Source organism: Oncorhynchus mykiss, chromosome 2 (genome assembly GCF_057628025.1).
Source record: "Oncorhynchus mykiss isolate SJ-2025 chromosome 2, ASM5762802v1, whole genome shotgun sequence".
Classification (NCBI taxonomy): Eukaryota; Metazoa; Chordata; class Actinopteri; order Salmoniformes; family Salmonidae; genus Oncorhynchus; species Oncorhynchus mykiss.
In genome coordinates, this window is record NC_143023.1 from 10,206,127 (window position 1) to 10,226,666 (window position 20,540).

Consider the following 20,540-nt stretch of genomic DNA (forward strand, 5'->3'; position numbering starts at 1 on the left):
ATAATGAGTTCTGTTGTTAGGCCGTAGAGCATCATGACAGAATATATCTTATAATGAGTTCTGTTGTTAGGCCATAGAGCAACATGACAGAATATCTCTTATAATGAGTTCTGTTGTTAGGCCGTAGAGCAACATGACAGAATATATGCTATAATGAGTTCTGTTAGGCCGTAGAGCAACATGACAGAATATATGTTATAATGAGTTCTGTCGATAGGCCATAGATCAACATGACAGAATATATGCTATAATGAGTTCTGTTAGGCCGTAGAGCAACATGACAGAATATATGCTATACTGAGATCTGTTAGGCCGTAGAGCAACATGACAGAATATATGTTATAATGAGTTCTGTTGTTAGGCCGTAGAGCAACATGACAGAATATCTCTTATAATGAGTTCTGTTGTTAGGCCGTAGAGCAACATGACAGAATATCTCTTATAATGAGTTCTGTTGTTAGGCCGTAGAGCAACATGACAGAATATATGTTATAATGACTTCTGTTAGGCCGTAGAGCATCATGACAGAATATATCTTATAATGAGTTCTGTTGTTAGGCCATAGAGCAACATGACAGAATATCTCTTATAATGAGTTCTGTTGTTAGGCCGTAGAGCAACATGACAGAATATATGCTATAATGAGTTCTGTTAGGCCGTAGAGCAACATGACAGAATATATGTTATAATGAGTTCTGTTAGGCCGTAGAGCAACATGACAGAATATATGTTATAATGAGTTATGTTAGGCCGTAGAGCAACATGACAGAATATATCTTATAATGAGTTCTGTTAGGCCGTAGAGCAACATGACAGAATATCTCTTATAATGAGTTCTGTTGTTAGGCCGTAGAGCAGCATGACAGAATATATGTTATAATGACTTCTGTTAGGCCGTAGAGCATCATGACAGAATATATCTTATAATGAGTTCTGTTGTTAGGCCGTAGAGCATCATGACAGAATATATCTTATAATGAGTTCTGTTGTTAGGCCATAGAGCAACATGACAGAATATCTCTTATAATGAGTTCTGTTGTTAGGCCGTAGAGCAACATGACAGAATATATGTTATAATGAGTTCTGTCGATAGGCCATAGATCAACATGACAGAATATATGCTATAATGAGTTCTGTTAGGCCGTAGAGCAACATGACAGAATATATGCTATACTGAGATCTGTTAGGCCGTAGAGCAACATGACAGAATATATGTTAGAATGAGTTCTGTTGTTAGGCCGTAGAGCAACATGACAGAATATATGTTATAATGAGTTCTGTTGTTAGGCCGTAGAGCAACATGACAGAATATATGTTATAATGACTTCTGTTAGGCCGTAGAGCAACATGACAGAATATATGTTATAATGACTTCTGTTAGGCCGTAGAGCAACATGACAGAATATATGTTATAATGACTTCTGTTAGGCCGTAGAGCAACATGACAGAATATATGCTATACTGAGTTCTGTTAGGCCGTAGAGCAACATGACAGAATATATGTTATAATGAGTTCTGTTGTTAGGCCGTAGAGCAACATGACAGAATATCTCTTATAATGAGTTCTGTTGTTAGGCCGTAGAGCAACATGACAGAATATATGTTATAATGACTTCTGTTAGGCCGTAGAGCAACATGACAGAATATATGTTATAATGACTTCTGTTAGGCCGTAGAGCAACATGACAGAATATATGTTATAATGACTTCTGTTAGGCCGTAGAGCAACATGACAGAATATATGCTATACTGAGTTCTGTTAGGCCGTAGAGCAACATGACAGAATATATGTTATAATGAGTTCTGTTGTTAGGCCGTAGAGCAACATGACAGAATATATGTTATAATGACTTCTGTTAGGCCGTAGAGCAACATGACAGAATATATGTTATAATGACTTCTGTTAGGCCGTAGAGCAACATGACAGAATATATGTTATAATGACTTCTGTTAGGCCGTAGAGCAACATGATAGAATATATGTTATAATGACTTCTGTTAGGCCGTAGAGCAACATGACAGAATATATGTTATAATGACTTCTGTTAGGCCGTAGAGCAACATGACAGAATATATGTTATAATGAGTTCTGTAGTTAGGCCGCAGAGCAACATGACAGAATATGTGTTATAATGAGTTCTGTTGTTTGGCCGTAGAGCAACATGACAGGATATATGCTATAATGAGTTCTGTTGATAGGCCGTAGAGCAACATGACAGAATATATGCTATAATGAGTTCTGTTAAGCCGTAGAGCAACATGACAGAATATATCTTATAATGAGTTCTGTTAGGCCGTAGAGCAACATGACAGAATATCTCTTATAATGAGTTCTGTTGTTAGGCCGTAGAGCAGCATGACAGAATATATGTTATAATGACTTCTGTTAGGCCGTAGAGCATCATGACAGAATATATCTTATAATGAGTTCTGTTGTTAGGCCGTAGAGCATCATGACAGAATATATCTTATAATGAGTTCTGTTGTTAGGCCATAGAGCAACATGACAGAATATCTCTTATAATGAGTTCTGTTGTTAGGCCGTAGAGCAACATGACAGAATATATGCTATAATGAGTTCTGTTAGACCGTAGAGCAACATGACAGAATATATGTTATAATGAGTTCTGTCGATAGGCCATAGATCAACATGACAGAATATATGCTATAATGAGTTCTGTTAGGCCGTAGAGCAACATGACAGAATATATGCTATACTGAGATCTGTTAGGCCGTAGAGCAACATGACAGAATATATGTTAGAATGAGTTCTGTTGTTAGGCCGTAGAGCAACATGACAGAATATCTCTTATAATGAGTTCTGTTGTTAGGCCGTAGAGCAACATGACAGAATATATGTTATAATGACTTCTGTTAGGCCGTAGAGCAACATGACAGAATATATGTTATAATGACTTATGTTAGGCCGTAGAGCAACATGACAGAATATATGTTATAATGACTTCTGTTAGGCCGTAGAGCAACATGACAGAATATATGTTATAATGACTTCTGTTAGGCCGTAGAGCAACATGACAGAATATATGCTATACTGAGTTCTGTTAGGCCGTAGAGCAACATGACAGAATATATGTTATAATGAGTTCTGTTGTTAGGCCGTAGAGCAACATGACAGAATATCTCTTATAATGAGTTCTGTTGTTAGGCCGTAGAGCAACATGACAGAATATATGTTATAATGACTTCTGTTAGGCCGTAGAGCAACATGACAGAATATATGTTATAATGACTTCTGTTAGGCCGTAGAGCAACATGACAGAATATATGTTATAATGACTTCTGTTAGGCCGTAGAGCAACATGACAGAATATATGCTATACTGAGTTCTGTTAGGCCGTAGAGCAACATGACAGAATATATGTTATAATGAGTTCTGTTGTTAGGCCGTAGAGCAACATGACAGAATATCTCTTATAATGAGTTCTGTTGTTAGGCCGTAGAGCAACATGACAGAATATATGTTATAATGACTTCTGTTAGGCCGTAGAGCAACATGACAGAATATATGTTATAATGACTTATGTTAGGCCGTAGAGCAACATGACAGAATATATGTTATAATGACTTCTGTTAGGCCGTAGAGCAACATGACAGAATATATGTTATAATGACTTCTGTTAGGCCGTAGAGCAACATGACAGAATATATGCTATACTGAGTTCTGTTAGGCCGTAGAGCAACATGACAGAATATATGTTATAATGAGTTCTGTTGTTAGGCCGTAGAGCAACATGACAGAATATCTCTTATAATGAGTTCTGTTGTTAGGCCGTAGAGCAACATGACAGAATATATGTTATAATGACTTCTGTTAGGCCGTAGAGCAACATGACAGAATATATGTTATAATGACTTCTGTTAGGCCGTAGAGCAACATGACAGAATATATGTTATAATGACTTCTGTTAGGCCGTAGAGCAACATGACAGAATATATGCTATACTGAGTTCTGTTAGGCCGTAGAGCAACATGACAGAATATATGTTATAATGAGTTCTGTTGTTAGGCCGTAGAGCAACATGACAGAATATATGTTATAATGACTTCTGTTAGGCCGTAGAGCAACATGACAGAATATATGTTATAATGACTTCTGTTAGGCCGTAGAGCAACATGACAGAATATATGTTATAATGACTTCTGTTAGGCCGTAGAGCAACATGATAGAATATATGTTATAATGACTTCTGTTAGGCCGTAGAGCAACATGACAGAATATATGTTATAATGACTTCTGTTAGGCCGTAGAGCAACATGACAGAATATATGTTATAATGAGTTCTGTAGTTAGGCCGCAGAGCAACATGACAGAATATGTGTTATAATGAGTTCTGTTGTTTGGCCGTAGAGCAACATGACAGGATATATGCTATAATGAGTTCTGTTGATAGGCCGTAGAGCAACATGACAGAATATATGCTATAATGAGTTCTGTTAAGCCGTAGAGCAACATGACAGAATATATGCTATACTGAGTTCTGTTAGGCCGTAGAGCAACATGACAGAATATATGTTATAATGAGTTATGTTGTTAGGCAGTAGAGCAACATGACAGAATATATGTTATAATGAGTTCTGTAGTTAGGCCGTAGATTAACATGACAGAATATATGTTATAATGAGTTCTGTTGTTAGGCCGTAGAGCAACATGACAGGATATATGCTATAATGAGTTCTGTTGATAGGCCGTAGAGCAACATGACAGAATATATGCTATAATGAGTTCTGTTAAGCCGTAGAGCAACATGACAGAATATATGCTATACTGAGTTCTGTTAGGCCGTAGAGCAACATGACAGAATATATGTTATAATGAGTTATGTTGTTAGGCAGTAGAGCAACATGACAGAATATATGTTATAATGAGTTATGTTGTTAGGCCATAGATCAACATGACAGAATATATGTTAGAATGAGTTCTGTTAGGCCGTAGAGCAACATGACAGAATATATGTTATAATGAGTTCTGTTAGGCAGTAGAGCAACATGACAGAATAAATGACACCACAGGGCAAAGTCTTACTGATGAGGCCCCTGCCTGCTTCGATGAAAGGTGTGTGTGCGTGTGCATGTGTGTGTGTGTGATCATGCACAGGGGTCACCTGGGCCTCTCTCTTTGACTTGAAGAAGGAGGGAAGCATAATTATCGAGGTCTTAGTAACAGTGAGAGTGTGAACACAGGGAGCAGAGAGGTCAGAGGTCATTGGAGACCAAATGGATCTGTACTCATGACAGAGCAAAACATGAGTGAGGAAGAAGAAAGGCAAATGCAGAGAGAGAGAGAAAGAAGGACAGAGAAAATGTATTGAGAGATGTTTGGGAGAGAGATAACGACTGTCACAGAAAGAAAGGCAGACAGACAGAAATGTAGGAAGAGAGAGAGAGAGGTAGAGCTGAAAGAGGGAGAGAGAGAGATGGGGGGCTGAGAGAGAGAACCAGAGAGGTAGAGATGAAACAGAGAGAAAGAGAGGGAGAGGAGAGAGATAGAGAGAGGTAGAGCTGAAGGGGATAGGCAGAGACTGCAGTAGGGTATTGTGTATGTTGCTATCTGCAGCAGTGACAGCTTTTGCTGAGTCAGAGTAGAGACTTTCCAAGCTGCAGCAGCCTGTGTGGTAGTGGTACAGATTACCTGCAGCACTGCGTCATAGTAGGCTGGAGTCACACTCTACTGCTCAACACTGCCACCCAATGGTGAGACAAGAAACAACACCTGAGATGCAATGCCATGTTGAAAGATCTCAACACACCCTGACAGGATGAAAAAGCCTAAGAGTTGTTGGAACTAATGCAATGTACCAAGAGGCCTCATAACCATACCAACTAGCAACGAATCCTGTTCTTTTGGAAACCCTTCAGCCTTTGCACTACAGCATTACACATAGACTGTATGTGTTGGCAAGCTGACCTGTGTGATCTGGCTATGGTGCATAAGTCAGTCAGTGTAGTAGTCAGTCACAGTATTATATAATCTCTATGGTAGTAGTGGCTTTGCACATAGGAGACAGATAGAGGCAGTTCTGTCAGCAGGAAAAGTCAAGTGTTTTTTAAATCTTCACAGATGTGCTTCTCTGAACTACAGTCTACACTCCTCACTGGCACAGAGCAACTAGCCCAGGGCAACTAGGCCAGGGCAACTAGCCCAGGGCAACTAGCCCAGAGCAACTAGCCCAGGGCAACTAGCCCAGAGCAACTAGCCCAGGGCAACTAGCCCAGAGCAACTAGTCCAGGGCAACTAGCCCAGGGCAACTAGCCCAGAGCAACTAGCCCAGAGCAACTAGCCCAGGGCAACTAGCCCAGAGCAACTAGCCCAGAGCAACTAGCCCAGAGCAACTAGCCCAGGGCAACTAGCCCAGAGCAACTAGCCAAACTATTACTGGACAAGATGTGCATTAATGAAATGTGACCCAATATACTAAAGGTTATAGTTCATTTACTAAAGGTTATAATTCAAATACTAAAGGTTATAGTTCATATACTAAAGGTTATAGTTCATATCTGGGGCTGCAGGTATCCTAGTGGTTAGGTCATTGGACTAGTAACCGAAAGGTTGCAAGATCGAATCCCCGAGCTGACAAGGTAAAAGTCTGACGCAGGGTTTCACTCACACATGCAGGGTTTCACTCACACATGCAGGGTTTCACTCACAAATGCAGGGTTTCACTCACACATGCAGGGTTTCACTCACACATGCAGGGTTTCACTCACACATGCAGGGTTTCACTCACACATGCCGGGTTTCACTCACACATGCAGGGTTTCACTCACACATGCAGGGTTTCACTCACACATGCAGGGTTTCACTCACACATGCCGGGTTATCTCTCCAATCACTTGGACAATAAGCCTTTGCTTAGTTAGCTTTTTCCTTGAGTCATTGACATGGAAAAGTACCACAGCTGTGTGTGACTGTAAACTGATCTCTTCTTTCTCTTCTTTTAGAGAAACTCTACAACTCAAATGGACGGGAGCTGAGGAGAGCCCTGTTTTCCCTCAAACAGATCTTTCAGGTAATGTTCCCCTCCCTTTTGTCTTAGCAGCAGCCTGAGAATGTCAGATTCATTAATACTGCAGCGATAGTCTACTAATGGCTCTTGTTTATCATTAACTATCACACATTCTCCCATAAGACACACACACGTGTATGCACATATGCACGAGTGTGTTGGACACACATACATACACGCATGCTTTGTACAGCAAGTGCTCATACTTAATACAAACACACACTGTACAGTAACATTTTCCTAGCTATCTGAACAGAGCTGTGCAGTGAGAGAAGACTGCCTCCGTGGCAGCTATGCTATGCTGTACTCTGCTGTGCTCAGGTCCATGCTTGGCCAGAGCCCTGCCTCACACACTGGGGCTGGCTGGCCTGGCAGGGAATCACTGTGGAGGCTAGAGGGGGAGTGTTAAACATCACTTCAGGAGACCGTTGGAAGGAAAAGTGAGCTACAGATGTTGACAGAGAAATACAGGAATAGATCAGGACGTCTCACTGTGCCTGTGCACACTTGGAATGACTAGGTCAGGTTTGGAGGAAGTGGATGTTACCACACACACACACACACACACACACACACACACAAGCAACTGCACTCGAGTAACCTCTCCCCTAAAGAGCTTGTATCAATATAGTGCGTCCATGTGTTTGGATGAAGAATCCTGTTAACATGTTGTCTGCTGCAGGTCTATACCTAAATGTTATCAGAAGGTACAGTGTCTCCAGCTCTGTGGTCACAGACTGTGTAATATTTCAGTTCCAGCCCAGCTGTGTGTGTCTGGAACTTTCTCTCTCTGTGTGAGTACACACTTGTATACACAGTGGTCTTGCCAAATGACTGGTCTCTCCATCATTGATGCATGTAGAAGCTGTCCTGGAAACACTCTGGTGTGTATTCCTATGAGGGAGGAGCGCTCTAAGACTGACCACCCAACAGTACACACACACACACACACACACACACACACACACACACACACACACACACACACACACACACACACACACACACACACACACACACACACACACACACACACACATACACACACACACACACACACACACACACACACACACACACACACACACATACACACACACACACACACACACACACACACACACACACACACACACACACACACACACACACACACACACACACATACACACACACACACACACACACACACAAACACACACACACACACCTCTCCCCCTCACTCCCCACCTGAGCACTAGCTCCTAGCCTAGCGTTGCATAGCCCACTCCGAAGCCAGATGAAAACCTCCCTCCTGTACTTAAATGACTGAGCCGTCGACAGGTGTGAGAGCCACAGGCGGTTTTGTCGTCTAGGAGAACAACATAAAGTGCAGGATTTGGCAAGCGGACATGAGGCTCTGCAAATAAAATACTACTGTAACATGTTGAAATATAGGAGACAATCTCAGCAGAAATATACACATATGACAGGGTCATTCACTATGTATTTCAGGGTTATGATAATACTGTGTTTTTCATTATATTCCATGTCCCAGTATCGAAGCACTGCTACAGTGGTCTTAGTTGTCCTCTTCAATATTGTAAGACCTTTGTCTAGTATTGAGTCAAAAAGACTTGGATATGCAGTCCACTAAAACATGCCTTTTCATGGAGCTCTCCCAAGGCCTTTTGATATTACACAACTGGACAGGCTGCCAATGAAACGTTGTGTGGTGACATCAAAGTGAAAGAAATAGCACTGAGCTCAGATCAGATGGTTCAGCATAAAGAAATAGCACTGAGCTCAGATCAGTTGGTTCAGCATAAAGAAATAGCACTGAGCTCAGATCAGTTGGCTCAGTATAAAGAAATAGCACTGAGCTCAGATCAGATGGTTCAGCATAAAGAAATAGCACTGAGCTCAGATCAGTTGGCTCAGTATAAAGAAATAGCACTGAGCTCAGATCAGTTGGTTCAGTATAAAGAAATAGCACTGAGCTCAGATCAGTTGGCTCAGTAAAAAGAAATAGCACTGAGCTCAGATCAGTTGGCTCAGTATAAAGAAATAGCACTGAGCTCAGATCAGTTGGTTCAGTATAAAGAAATAGCACTGAGCTCAGATCAGATGGTTCAGCATAAAGAAATAGCACTGAGCTCAGATCAGTTGGCTCAGTATAAAGAAATAGCACTGAGCTCAGATCAGTTGGTTCAGTATAAAGAAATAGCACTGAGCTCAGATCAGTTGGTTCAGTATAAAGAAATAGCACTGAGCTCAGATCAGTTGGCTCAGTAAAAAGAAATAGCACTGAGCTCAGATCAGTTGGCTCAGTATAAAGAAATAGCACTGAGCTCAGATCAGTTGGTTCAGCATAAAGAAATAGCACTGTGCTCAGATCAGTTGGTTCAGTATAAAGAAATAGCACTGTGCTCAGATCAGTTGGTTCAGCATAAAGAAATAGCACTGAGCTCAGATCAGTTGGTTCAGTATAAAGAAATAGCACTGAGCTCAGATCATTTGGTTCAGCATAAAGAAATAGCACTGAGCTCAGATCAGTTGGTTCAGTATAAAGAAATAGCACTGAGCTCAGATCAGTTGGCTCAGTAAAAAGAAATAGCACTGAGCTCAGATCAGATGGTTCAGCATAAAGAAATAGCACTGAGCTCAGATCAGTTGGCTCAGTATAAAGAAATAGCACTGTGCTCAGATCAGATGGTTCAGCATAAAGAAATAGCACTGAGCACAGATCAGATGGTTCAGTATAAAGAAATAGCACTGAGCTCAGATCAGATGGTTCAGCATAAAGAAATAGCACTGAGCTCAGATCAGTTAGCTCAGTAAAAATAAATAGCACTGAGCTCAGATCAGTTGGTTCAGCATAAAGAAATAGCACTGAGCTCAGATCAGTTGGTTCAGCATAAAGAAATAGCACTGAGCTCAGATCAGTTGGCTCAGTATAAAGAAATAGCACTGTGCTCAGATCAGTTGGTTCAGTATAAAGAAATAGCACTGAGCTCAGATCAGTTGGTTCAGCATAAAGAAATAGCACTGAGCTCAGATCAGTTGGTTCAGCATAAAGAAATAGCACTGAGCTCAGATCAGATGGTTCAGCATAAAGAAATAGCACTGAGCTCAGATCAGATGGTTCAGTATAAAGTGCTCTCCCAGTGGGTGGTTGGCTACATGCTAACTCTACAGTCTCCGTCCCAAATAGCACCCTGTTCCCTTTATAGTGCACTACTTTTGACCAGGGCCTCATAGGACTATAGTCAAAAGTAGTGCCCTACATAGGGAATATGGTGCCATTTAGGAGTGAAGCAAGCTGGGAGCCTGTTGTTCAGAAATACATTCATCCAATTGGATCAATTAGATTAGAGCTAATCGTGTTATAGTAAGGTTATAGCCACAGAGTTGAAGGTTATTCAACAGGGCCCCATGCATCTTGTGTGTAATAAGGCACTCCTGATCTAGTAATTAAAGGGGTTCTCCAGCCATAGTTCCCTAGACACATTGTCTACATTGAATTTCACTCCTGATCTAGTAATTAAAGGGGTTCTCCAGCCATAGTTCCCCAGACACGTTGTCTACATTGAATTTCACTCCTGATCTAGTAATTAAAGGGGTTCTCCAGCCATAGTTCCCTAGACACATTGTCTACATTGAATTTCACTCCTGATCTAGTAATTAAAGGGGTTCTCCAGCCATAGTTCCCTAGACACATTGTCTACATTGAATTTCACTCCTGATCTAGTAATTAAAGGGGTTCTCCAGCCATAGTTCCCCAGACACATTGTCTACATTGAATTTCACTCCTGATCTAGTAATTAAAGGGGTTCTCCAGCCATAGTTCCCTAGACACGTTGTCTACATTGAATTTCACTCCTGATCTAGTAATTAAAGGGGTTCTCCAGCCATAGTTCCCCAGACACATTGTCTACATTGAATTTCACTCCTGATCTAGTAATTAAAGGGGTTCTCCAGCCATAGTTCCCTAGACACGTTGTCTACATTGAATTTCACTCCTGATCTAGTAATTAAAGGGGTTCTCCAGCCATAGTTCCCCAGACACATTGTCTACATTGAATTTCACTCCTGATCTAGTAATTAAAGGGGTTCTCCAGCCATAGTTCCCTAGACACATTGTCTACATTGAATTTCACTCCTGATCTAGTAATTAAAGGGGTTCTCCAGCCATAGTTCCCTAGACACATTGTCTACATTGAATTTCACTCCTGATCTAGTAATTAAAGGGGTTCTCCAGCCATAGTTCCCCAGACACATTGTCTACATTGAATTTCACTCCTGATCTAGTAATTAAAGGGGTTCTCCAGCCATAGTTCCCTAGACATGTCTACATTGAATTTCACTCCTGATCTAGTAATTAAAGGGGTTCTCCAGCCATAGTTCCCCAGACACATTGTCTACATTGAATTTCACTCCTGATCTAGTAATTAAAGGGGTTCTCCAGCCATAGTTCCCTAGACACGTTGTCTACATTGAATTTCACTCCTGATCTAGTAATTAAAGGGGTTCTCCAGCCATAGTTCCCCAGACACATTGTCTACATTGAATTTCACTCCTGATCTAGTAATTAAAGGGGTTCTCCAGCCATAGTTCCCTAGACACATTGTCTACATTGAATTTCACTCCTGTTCACTCCATGTTCCTTCCTATTGTAATGTTATGTTCAGAAGGCATTTTGATATCTGGTGTCCTGATCCTGGTGTGTACGTAGCCTACAGTAACCATCTCTCCTATCATACCCGACAGCAGGGTTTCACAAATAGGTCCCGAGGCCCCTCTGGGTGCACGTTTAGGTTTGTGCCCTAACATTAACCAACTCATCATCAAGCTTGGATTACTTCAATCAGCTGTGTTGTGCTAGTAGGAAATCCAAAATGTGCTCCCAGGAGGTGGGTGGGGGCAAGACAGAGTTCAGGAAACACTTCCCTTTATTTAACTAGGCAAGTGAGTTAAGAACAAATTCTTATTTACAATGATGGCCTACCACGGCCTAACCTGGACAACACTGGGTCAATTGTGCATCGCCCTATGGGACTCCCAAGTACGGACAGTTGTGATACAGCCTGGAATCGAACCAGGGTGTCTATAGTGATGCCTCTAGCACTGAGATGCAGTGCCTTAGACCGCTGCGCCACTCAGGAGCCCAAGGCTGCTATTTCACAGCTAAGACTCAACAACTATGATGTAATGAATTTGTTTGGTGTGAACCCAGAGTTTCCCCATCACTTTAGCCAGGATCTAAGATGAACAGGGTTGTGGTCTGGGTCAGTAATACCAAATCAGCAATGAGAAGAGTGCTCACTCACTCACTCACCCTCGGAGTGGTTCATTCGTGTCTAACCATTCATTAAACGAGGACAGCAATGCTCTTAGCACCTCTCTGTCACTAATTGGATGAGCTCTTTCTGTTAGCCGACAACAGGCACTTAGCAACCGATGTTTAAGGCAACTACAAAATACAGGGTTGCCATGAGAACAGGAAATGAGGTGCTTGGAGCATGATGGGTAATTTGTCCCTGGTGAAAGTAACGCACAACATACTTAGTCTTACTTGCTGTCATGGAAATATGTGTTGTCAAGGATACCATAAATCTCTTTAATGAAATGTAATGCTTGTATTTCCATACAGTGTGTAGTAAATGAATGTTACTGCAAACAATAATAAATAATGCCCATACTTGGCAAAGTTTAAAGGTCATTATTATACTGTAGATAAAAACATGAAACCTACAAGGGCTCTTAAATGTCGTTCAAGGTTTTTATAGATTTGTGGCATCAAAAAAACACTCTCATATAACTTCCTAATCCTTGTCCCATTATGCTAAATCATACATAGATGTCCCATTATGCTAAATCATACATAGATGTCCCAAATGCTGCCCTATTCCCTATATAGTGCACCACTATTGCGCTAAAATAGGGAATAGGGTGCTATTTAGGATATATCCATAGAATCACTGCTACTCATAGCACATGACCAATCTCTAGTCGTCTGTATGATGTGTGAGAGTCAGGCATAAACTGCTCGTCTCTCTGTTCCTCAGGATGACAAGGACCTGGTCCATGAGTTTGTGGTGTCTGAAGGACTGACATGTCTAATCAAGGTCGGAGCTGAAGCAGACCAGAACTACCAGAATTACATCCTCAGGGGTATGTACAGACCAGTAGTAACTCACACACACACACACACACACACACACACACACACACACACACACACACACACACAGCTCTGTCTCCTCTCCCGGTCCCCAACCCCTCTCTGTACAACATGGCAATCGAAAAATCTATTTCTTGTATTGTCACATATACCAGATACTGTAGGTGCAGTGAAATGTGTTGTTTTAAAGGGTCAGCCAAAGTAGTATGGTGGCCTGGGAGAAAATTAGGGTTAAGTGCCTTGCTCAACGATGGTGTCAATCAGAGATTGTATCAATCAGAGATGACATCAATCAGGGATAGTATCAATCAGAGATGGTATCAATCAGAGATGGTATCAATCAGAGATGACATCAATCAGGGATCGTATCAATCAGAGATGGTATCAATCAGGGATAGTATCAATCAGAGATGACATCAATCAGGGATCGTATCAATCAGAGATGGTATCAATCAGGGATAGTATCAATCAGGGATAGTATCAATCAGGGATAGTATCAATCAGGGATAGTATCAATCAGGGATAGTATCAATCAGAGATGACATCAATCAGGGATCATATCAATCAGAGATGGTATCAATCAGAGATAGTATCAATCAGGGATAGTATCAATCAGGGATAGTATCAATCAGGGACAGTATCAATCAGGGATAGTATCAATCAGAGATGACATCAATCAGGGATCGTATCAATCAGAGATGGTATCAATCAGAGATAGTATCAATCAGGGATAGTATCAATCAGGGATAGTATCAATCAGGGATGGTATCAATCAGAGATGGTATCAATCAGGGATAGTATCAATCAGGGATAGTATCAATCAGAGATGACATCAATCAGGGATCGTATCAATCAGAGATGGTATCAATCAGAGATAGTATCAATCAGGGATGGTATCAATCAGAGATGGTATCAATCAGAGATGGTATCAATCAGAGATGGTATCAATCAGAGATGACATCAATCAGGGATGGTATCAATCAGAGATAGTATCAATCAGGGATAGTATCAATCAGGGATGGTATCAATCAGAGATGACATCAATCAGGGATCGTATCAATCAGAGATGACATCAATCAGGGATAGTATCAATCAGAGATGACATCAATCAGGGATAGTATCAATCAGAGATGGTATCAATCAGGGATCGTATCAATCAGAGATGGTATCAATCAGGGGTCGTATCAATCAGAGATGGTATCAATCAGGGATCGTATCAATCAGAGATGGTATCAATCAGGGATAGTATCAATCAGAGATGACATCAATCAGGGATAGTATCAATCAGAGATGGTATCAATCAGGGATCGTATCAATCAGAGATGGTGTCAATCAGGGGTCGTATCAATCAGAGATGGTATCAATCAGAGATAGTATCAATCAGGGATAGTATCAATCAGGGATGGTATCAATCAGAGATGGTATCAATCAGGGATAGTATCAATCAGAGATGGTATCAATCAGGGATAGTATCAATCAGGGATGGTATCAATCAGGGATGGTATCAATCAGGGATAGTATCAATCAGAGATGACATCAATCAGGGATTGTATCAATCAGAGATGGTATCAATCAGGGATAGTATCAATCAGGGATAGTATCAATCAGGGATGGTATCAATCAGAGATGGTATCAATCAGGGATAGTATCAATCAGGGATAGTATCAATCAGGGATGGTATCAATCAGAGATAGTATCAATCAGGGATAGTATCAATCAGAGATGGTATCAATCAGGGATAGTATCAATCAGGGATAGTATCAATCAGAGATGGTATCAATCAGAGATGGAATCAATCAGGGATAGTATCAATCAGGGATGGTATCAATCAGAGATGGTATCAATCAGAGATGGTATCAATCAGGGATGGTATCAATCAGAGATGGTATCAATCAGGGATAGTATCAATCAGGGATAGTATCAATCAGGGATGGTATCAATCAGAGATGGTATCAATCAGGGATGGTATCAATCAGAGATGGTATCAATCAGAGATGGTATCAATCAGAGATGGTATCAATCAGATGGTATCAATCAGATGGTATCAATCAGTGATGGTATCAATCAGATGGTATCAATCAGATGGTATCAATCAGATGGTATCAATCAGTGATGGTATCAATCAGATGGTATCAATCAGATGGTATCAATCAGATGGTATCAATCAGTGATGGTATCAATCAGGATGGTATCAATCAGGGACGATATCAATCAATCAACACATTGACACTTTGGGTGTGGGCCAGTCTCCATAAACCTACCCAGGACCACCACGTGTTTACATTCTCCATTTAAATTAATGGTTTGGCTTGGTGGTGTCACACACACACACACACATTAGACCAATAAGGCATCTGGTTATTAATGTATCTGTCCCTTGTCTGTGGAGGGCAAAGGTTGACCATGTTAAGGTGTGCGTGTGTGTGTGTGCATTGAGGTCTAGCTGTGTTTAGAGGTTAGGTAGTGATGGTAGGGGGACTGGGAGGGGTCAACACACCCACCTACAAGGTCACAGCTATTATTAAACAGGCGGATCTGTTGCTCCGGGGCAGGTCACACATGCTTAAGCGCCCAATAAAACTCCTGGCAGGATGTTGCAGTTCATAAAACTAATTTCCTTCTCTCTCTCTCTTTCTCTTTCTCTTTCTCTCTCTCTCTCTCTCTCTCTCTCTGTCTCTCTCTCTGTCTCTCTCTCTCTCTCTCTCATTCTCTCTCTCTCTCTCCTTCTTCAGCCTCTCTCTCTCTCTCTCTCTCATTCTCTCTCTCTCTCTCTCTCTCTCTCTCTCTCTCTCACTCTCCTTCTTCAGCCTCTCTCTCTGTCTCTCTCTCTCTCTCTCTCACTCTCCTTCTTCAGCCTCTCTCTCTCTGTCTCTCTCTCTCTCTCACTCTCCTTCTTCAGCCTCTCTCTCTGTCTCTCTGTCTCTCTCTCTCTCTCTCTCCTTCTTCAGCCTCTCTCTCTCTGTCTCTCTTTCTGTCTCTCTCTCTCTCTCTCTCTCTCACTCTCCTTCTTCAGCCTCTCTCTCTCTCTCATTCTCTCTCTCTCTCTCTCACTCTCCTTCTTCAGCCTCTCTCTCTCTCTCTCTCACTCTTCTTCTTCAGCCTCTCTCTCTCTGTCCCTCTCTCTCTCTCTGTCTCTCTCTCTCTCTCTCACTCTCCTTCTTCAGCCTCTCTCTTTGGAATAAAATAAGTTTTGTCGCTTTATTGAGCATTAAGTCAGGGAGACTTTATTAATGACTTTGGGCAGTGATACAGGCTTGGAACTGAAACGATGTCTGAAGAAGACTGATGCTTCAATACATTTTGGGTTACACAGCCCAGACACCTCTTTGACTTTGCTATTCATTTATTACATTTAGCTTAAACAAGAGCCATATCTCATAGTGAAACAACACCGTAAACGACCTTCATTAGCTGGTATGGTTCACATGTTATGCCTAAATCACATCATGGTCTCCACATGTTGATTCAATTAAGTTGAACATTATCCAACGTGTTTCCTCTGTCTGTTGGACTTGTTACTTCCTGACCTGTTTGAATCAGAATAAATCAAAGGGGTCAGAGAGGATGACTGTGACACAACACTGATATAACCCTTCTGGACGGGCTGTCAATGTGGCCTACAACCCCTCATTGACCTCATTGTATGGTTAGGGATTTGACCTCTAACCCCAGCATCTCCCTTTTTAACTTGGTCTCTGAGTCAGACAGATAAATCACACGTTGTTGCCTCTCAATGTACAAACAAGCCACAGAGAGAGGGGGATAAGAGATAGAGGTGCTGAGAAAGAGAGAGGGGGAGAGAGAGGGAGAGAAAGGAAAATAGAGAGGGGTGAGAAAGAGAGAGACAGCAAGCAAAGAGAGAGGGGAAAAGAAGGTGAGAAAGGAAGAGAGAGGGGTGAGCGAGAGAGAGAGAGAGAGAGAGAGACACAAGGAAAGGGAGAGGGGGAGAGAGAGAGGGGGAGAAAAGGGGAGAGAAAGGTAGAGAGAGGGGTGAGAGAGAGAGAGAGAGACACACAAGGAAAGGGAGATGGGGAGAGAGAGAGGGGTGAGAGATGTATGGAAAGAGAGAGGGGTAGCGAGGGAGAGAGGCAGGGAAAGAGAGAGGGGTGAGAGAGAGGAAAGGAAAGAGAGATAGAAGACAAGGCTCTTAGGAACCTAAAAATCCACCACATAAAATAGCTGTAGATGTCACTCTACTCTGAGTTAGGAGGCCACTTCATAAAGTCACCCCTTCTTTCCCCTCTCCTTTGTATTCCTTTTCTTTCTCCACCACTCTGTTGAGGACTTCTAATAGAATGTGGGTGGAGTCCAGGAGGTTTGTCTCCTTTCTCCACCACTCTGTTGAGGACTTCTAATATAATGTGGGTGGAGTCCAGGAGGTTTGTCTCCTTTCTCCACCACTCTGTTGAGGACTTCTAATAGAATGTGGGAGGAGTCCAGGAGGTTTGTCTCCTTTCTCCACCACTCTGTTGAGGACTTCTAATAGAATGTGGGTGGAGTCCAGGAGGTTTGTCTCCTTTCTCCACCACTCTGTTGAGGACTTCTAATAGAATGTGGGTAGAGTCCAGGAGGTTTGGCTCCTTTCTCCACCACTCTGTTGAGGACTTCTAATAGAATGTGGGTGGAGTCCAGGAGGTTTGTCTCCTTTCTCCACCACTCTGTTGAGGACTTCTAATAGAATGTGGGTGGAGTCCAGGAGGTTTGTCTCCTTTCTCCACCACTCTGTTGAGGACTTCTAATAGAATGTGGGTGGAGTCCAGGAGGTTTGTCTCCTTTCTCCACCACTCTGTTGAGGACTTCTAATAGAATGTGGGTGGAGTCCAGGAGGTTTGTCTCCTTTCTCCACCACTCTGTTGAGGACTTCTAATAGAATGTGGGTAGAGTCCAGGAGGTTTGTCTCCTTTCTCCACCACTCTGTTGAGGACTTCTAATAGAATGTGGGTGGAGTCCAGGAGGTTTGTCTCCTTTCTCCACCACTCTGTTGAGGACTTCTAATAGAATGTGGGTGGAGTCCAGGAGGTTTGGCTCCTTTCTCCACCACTCTGTTGAGGACTTCTAATATAATGTGGGTTTAGTCCAGGAGGTTTGTCTCCTTTCTCCACCACTCTGTTGAGGACTTCTAATAGAATGTGGGTGGAGTCCAGGAGGTTTGTCTCCTTTCTCCACCACTCTGTTGAGGACTTCTAATAGAATGTGGGTGGAGTCCAGGAGGTTTGTCTCCTTTCTCCACCACTCTGTTGAGGACTTCTAATAGAATGTGGGTGGAGTTCTTCTCTTTTCTCCGGGGTTCTGTTGATTTCTTCATCTATTTATTTATCCCTTAATCTGTAGGTGCCCGCCCTGTCCTTCTTTTCCCACGTCTTCCCATGTTACCATGACAACCATGTACTATTGCTTGCCCGATCCCAAAAGCCCCTTTAACCTGCTTCAACTCCTGACCTTTAACCTGCTTCAACTCCTGACCTATTTTCTCATGACCAACTGAGGAAATGTAGTGTGTAGATCATTCTCCAGTGTACATGTTGGAAGACACACATATACACCCCCCACCCTCTCTCTCTCTCTCTCTCTCTCTCTCTCTCTCTCTCTCTCTCTCTCTCTCTCTCTCTCTCTCTCTCTCTCTCTCTCTCTCTCTCTCTCTCTCTCTCTCTCACACATACACACACAGGTCAGAGCTGGTGTGTTTAGATATGCCTGCTTTACCGCTGATCACCTCCAAACTCTGAGAGAACCTCTGTCCCAGGGATCCCCTGGTGGGGTGTAAATAAGATCCCTGAGATCTCGCTCTGTTACCCACAGACAATCCCACGTGCGCACGTGCACATACACATACACACACACACACACACACACACACACACACACACAGGGCCAACAACGCACTCAGCCAAGCATAACAGCATGACGAGTCCAGGCCAAATATAAATGATTATTTTGGTATTAAAGGGATCCTTCCCCAGAGTCAGATGAACTTGTGGATACCATTTGTATGTCCTGCGTGCAATTTGAAGGAAGTTGCTAACTAGCGTTAGCGCAATGAGCAATGGTATCCACGAGTTAATCTGACTCTGGGGAAGTGGAGGAGGGTTTCACTGCCAAAATCTCTAAGTTTCTCTTTAAGCATTGCTTATACTTACCCCGTGGGCTTGGTCATAAACACTCTTCACATTTAGAGTGTCTATGCTTCAACTAAAGGTCAGAGCAGCCAAACTAGAAAGCTGTCTGGATGGAGTGTGTTAAAACCTGCATACAGATGTAGGATCTTAAATTGATCACCCTGCTGCAGGAGAACTTTCCTGCAAAACCGGACATTTCAAACTTGTAGTGTATTTGAGGTGTAAAAAGGCTTCATTTAAAAAAAGGCTTAATAATTTCTTACTTAATTTTCCATTCCGGAAAATGCATCATCCCCTACAATAATGTCCATGAATTCTAATCCACATCATCCTGTTGCTGCAGGATGATCTTTTACCAACGGAGCTACAGAGCTGAGTGAGCGGAGTGTTTGTTGATGAGGAAGGCAGCAGCCAGACAGTCACACATGTAGTTACACCCCTTCACCCACATCACATTAACAACATGTAGTTACACCAGTACACCCACATCACATTAACAACATGTAGTTACCACCCTTCACCCACATCACATTAACAACATGTAGTTACACCACTACACCACTACACCACTACACCCACATCACATTAACAACATGTAGTTACACCACTACACCACTACCCCCACATCACATTAACAACATGTAGTTACACCACTTCACCCACATCACATTAACAACATGTAGTTACACCACTACACCACTACACCCACATCACATTAACAACATGTAGTTACACCACTACACCCACATCACATTAACAACATGTAGTTACACCACTACACCCACATCATATTAACAACATGTAGTTACACCACTACACCCACATCACATTAACAACATGTAGTTACACCCCTTCACCCACATCACATTAACAACATGTAGTTACACCACTACACCACTACACCCACATCACATTAACAACATGTAGTTACACCACTACACCACTACACCCACATCACATTAACAACATGTAGTTACACCACTACACCACTACACCCACATCACATTTACAACATGTAGTTACACCACTACACCACTACACCCACCTCACATTAGCAACATGTAGTTACACCACTACACCACTACACCCACATCACATTAACAACATGTAGTTACACCACTACACCCACATCACATTAACAATATGTAGTTACACTACTACACCACTAGACCCACATCACATTAACAACATGTAATTACACCACTACACCCACATCACATTAACAACATGTAGTTAC

General features: G+C 42.1%; 1 protein-coding gene across 1 annotated transcript in view; it reads left to right on the forward strand.

The window, feature by feature from the left end:
- The window catches only part of LOC110518388 (FH1/FH2 domain-containing protein 3), a 226,209-nt gene that overhangs the window by 142,068 nt on the left and 63,601 nt on the right, over window positions 1-20,540 (forward strand). Inside the window, 2 exon segments of the mRNA XM_090187693.1 lie at window positions 6,960-7,027; window positions 13,072-13,177. Coding sequence (XP_090043819.1) covers window positions 6,960-7,027; window positions 13,072-13,177 — 174 coding nt within the window.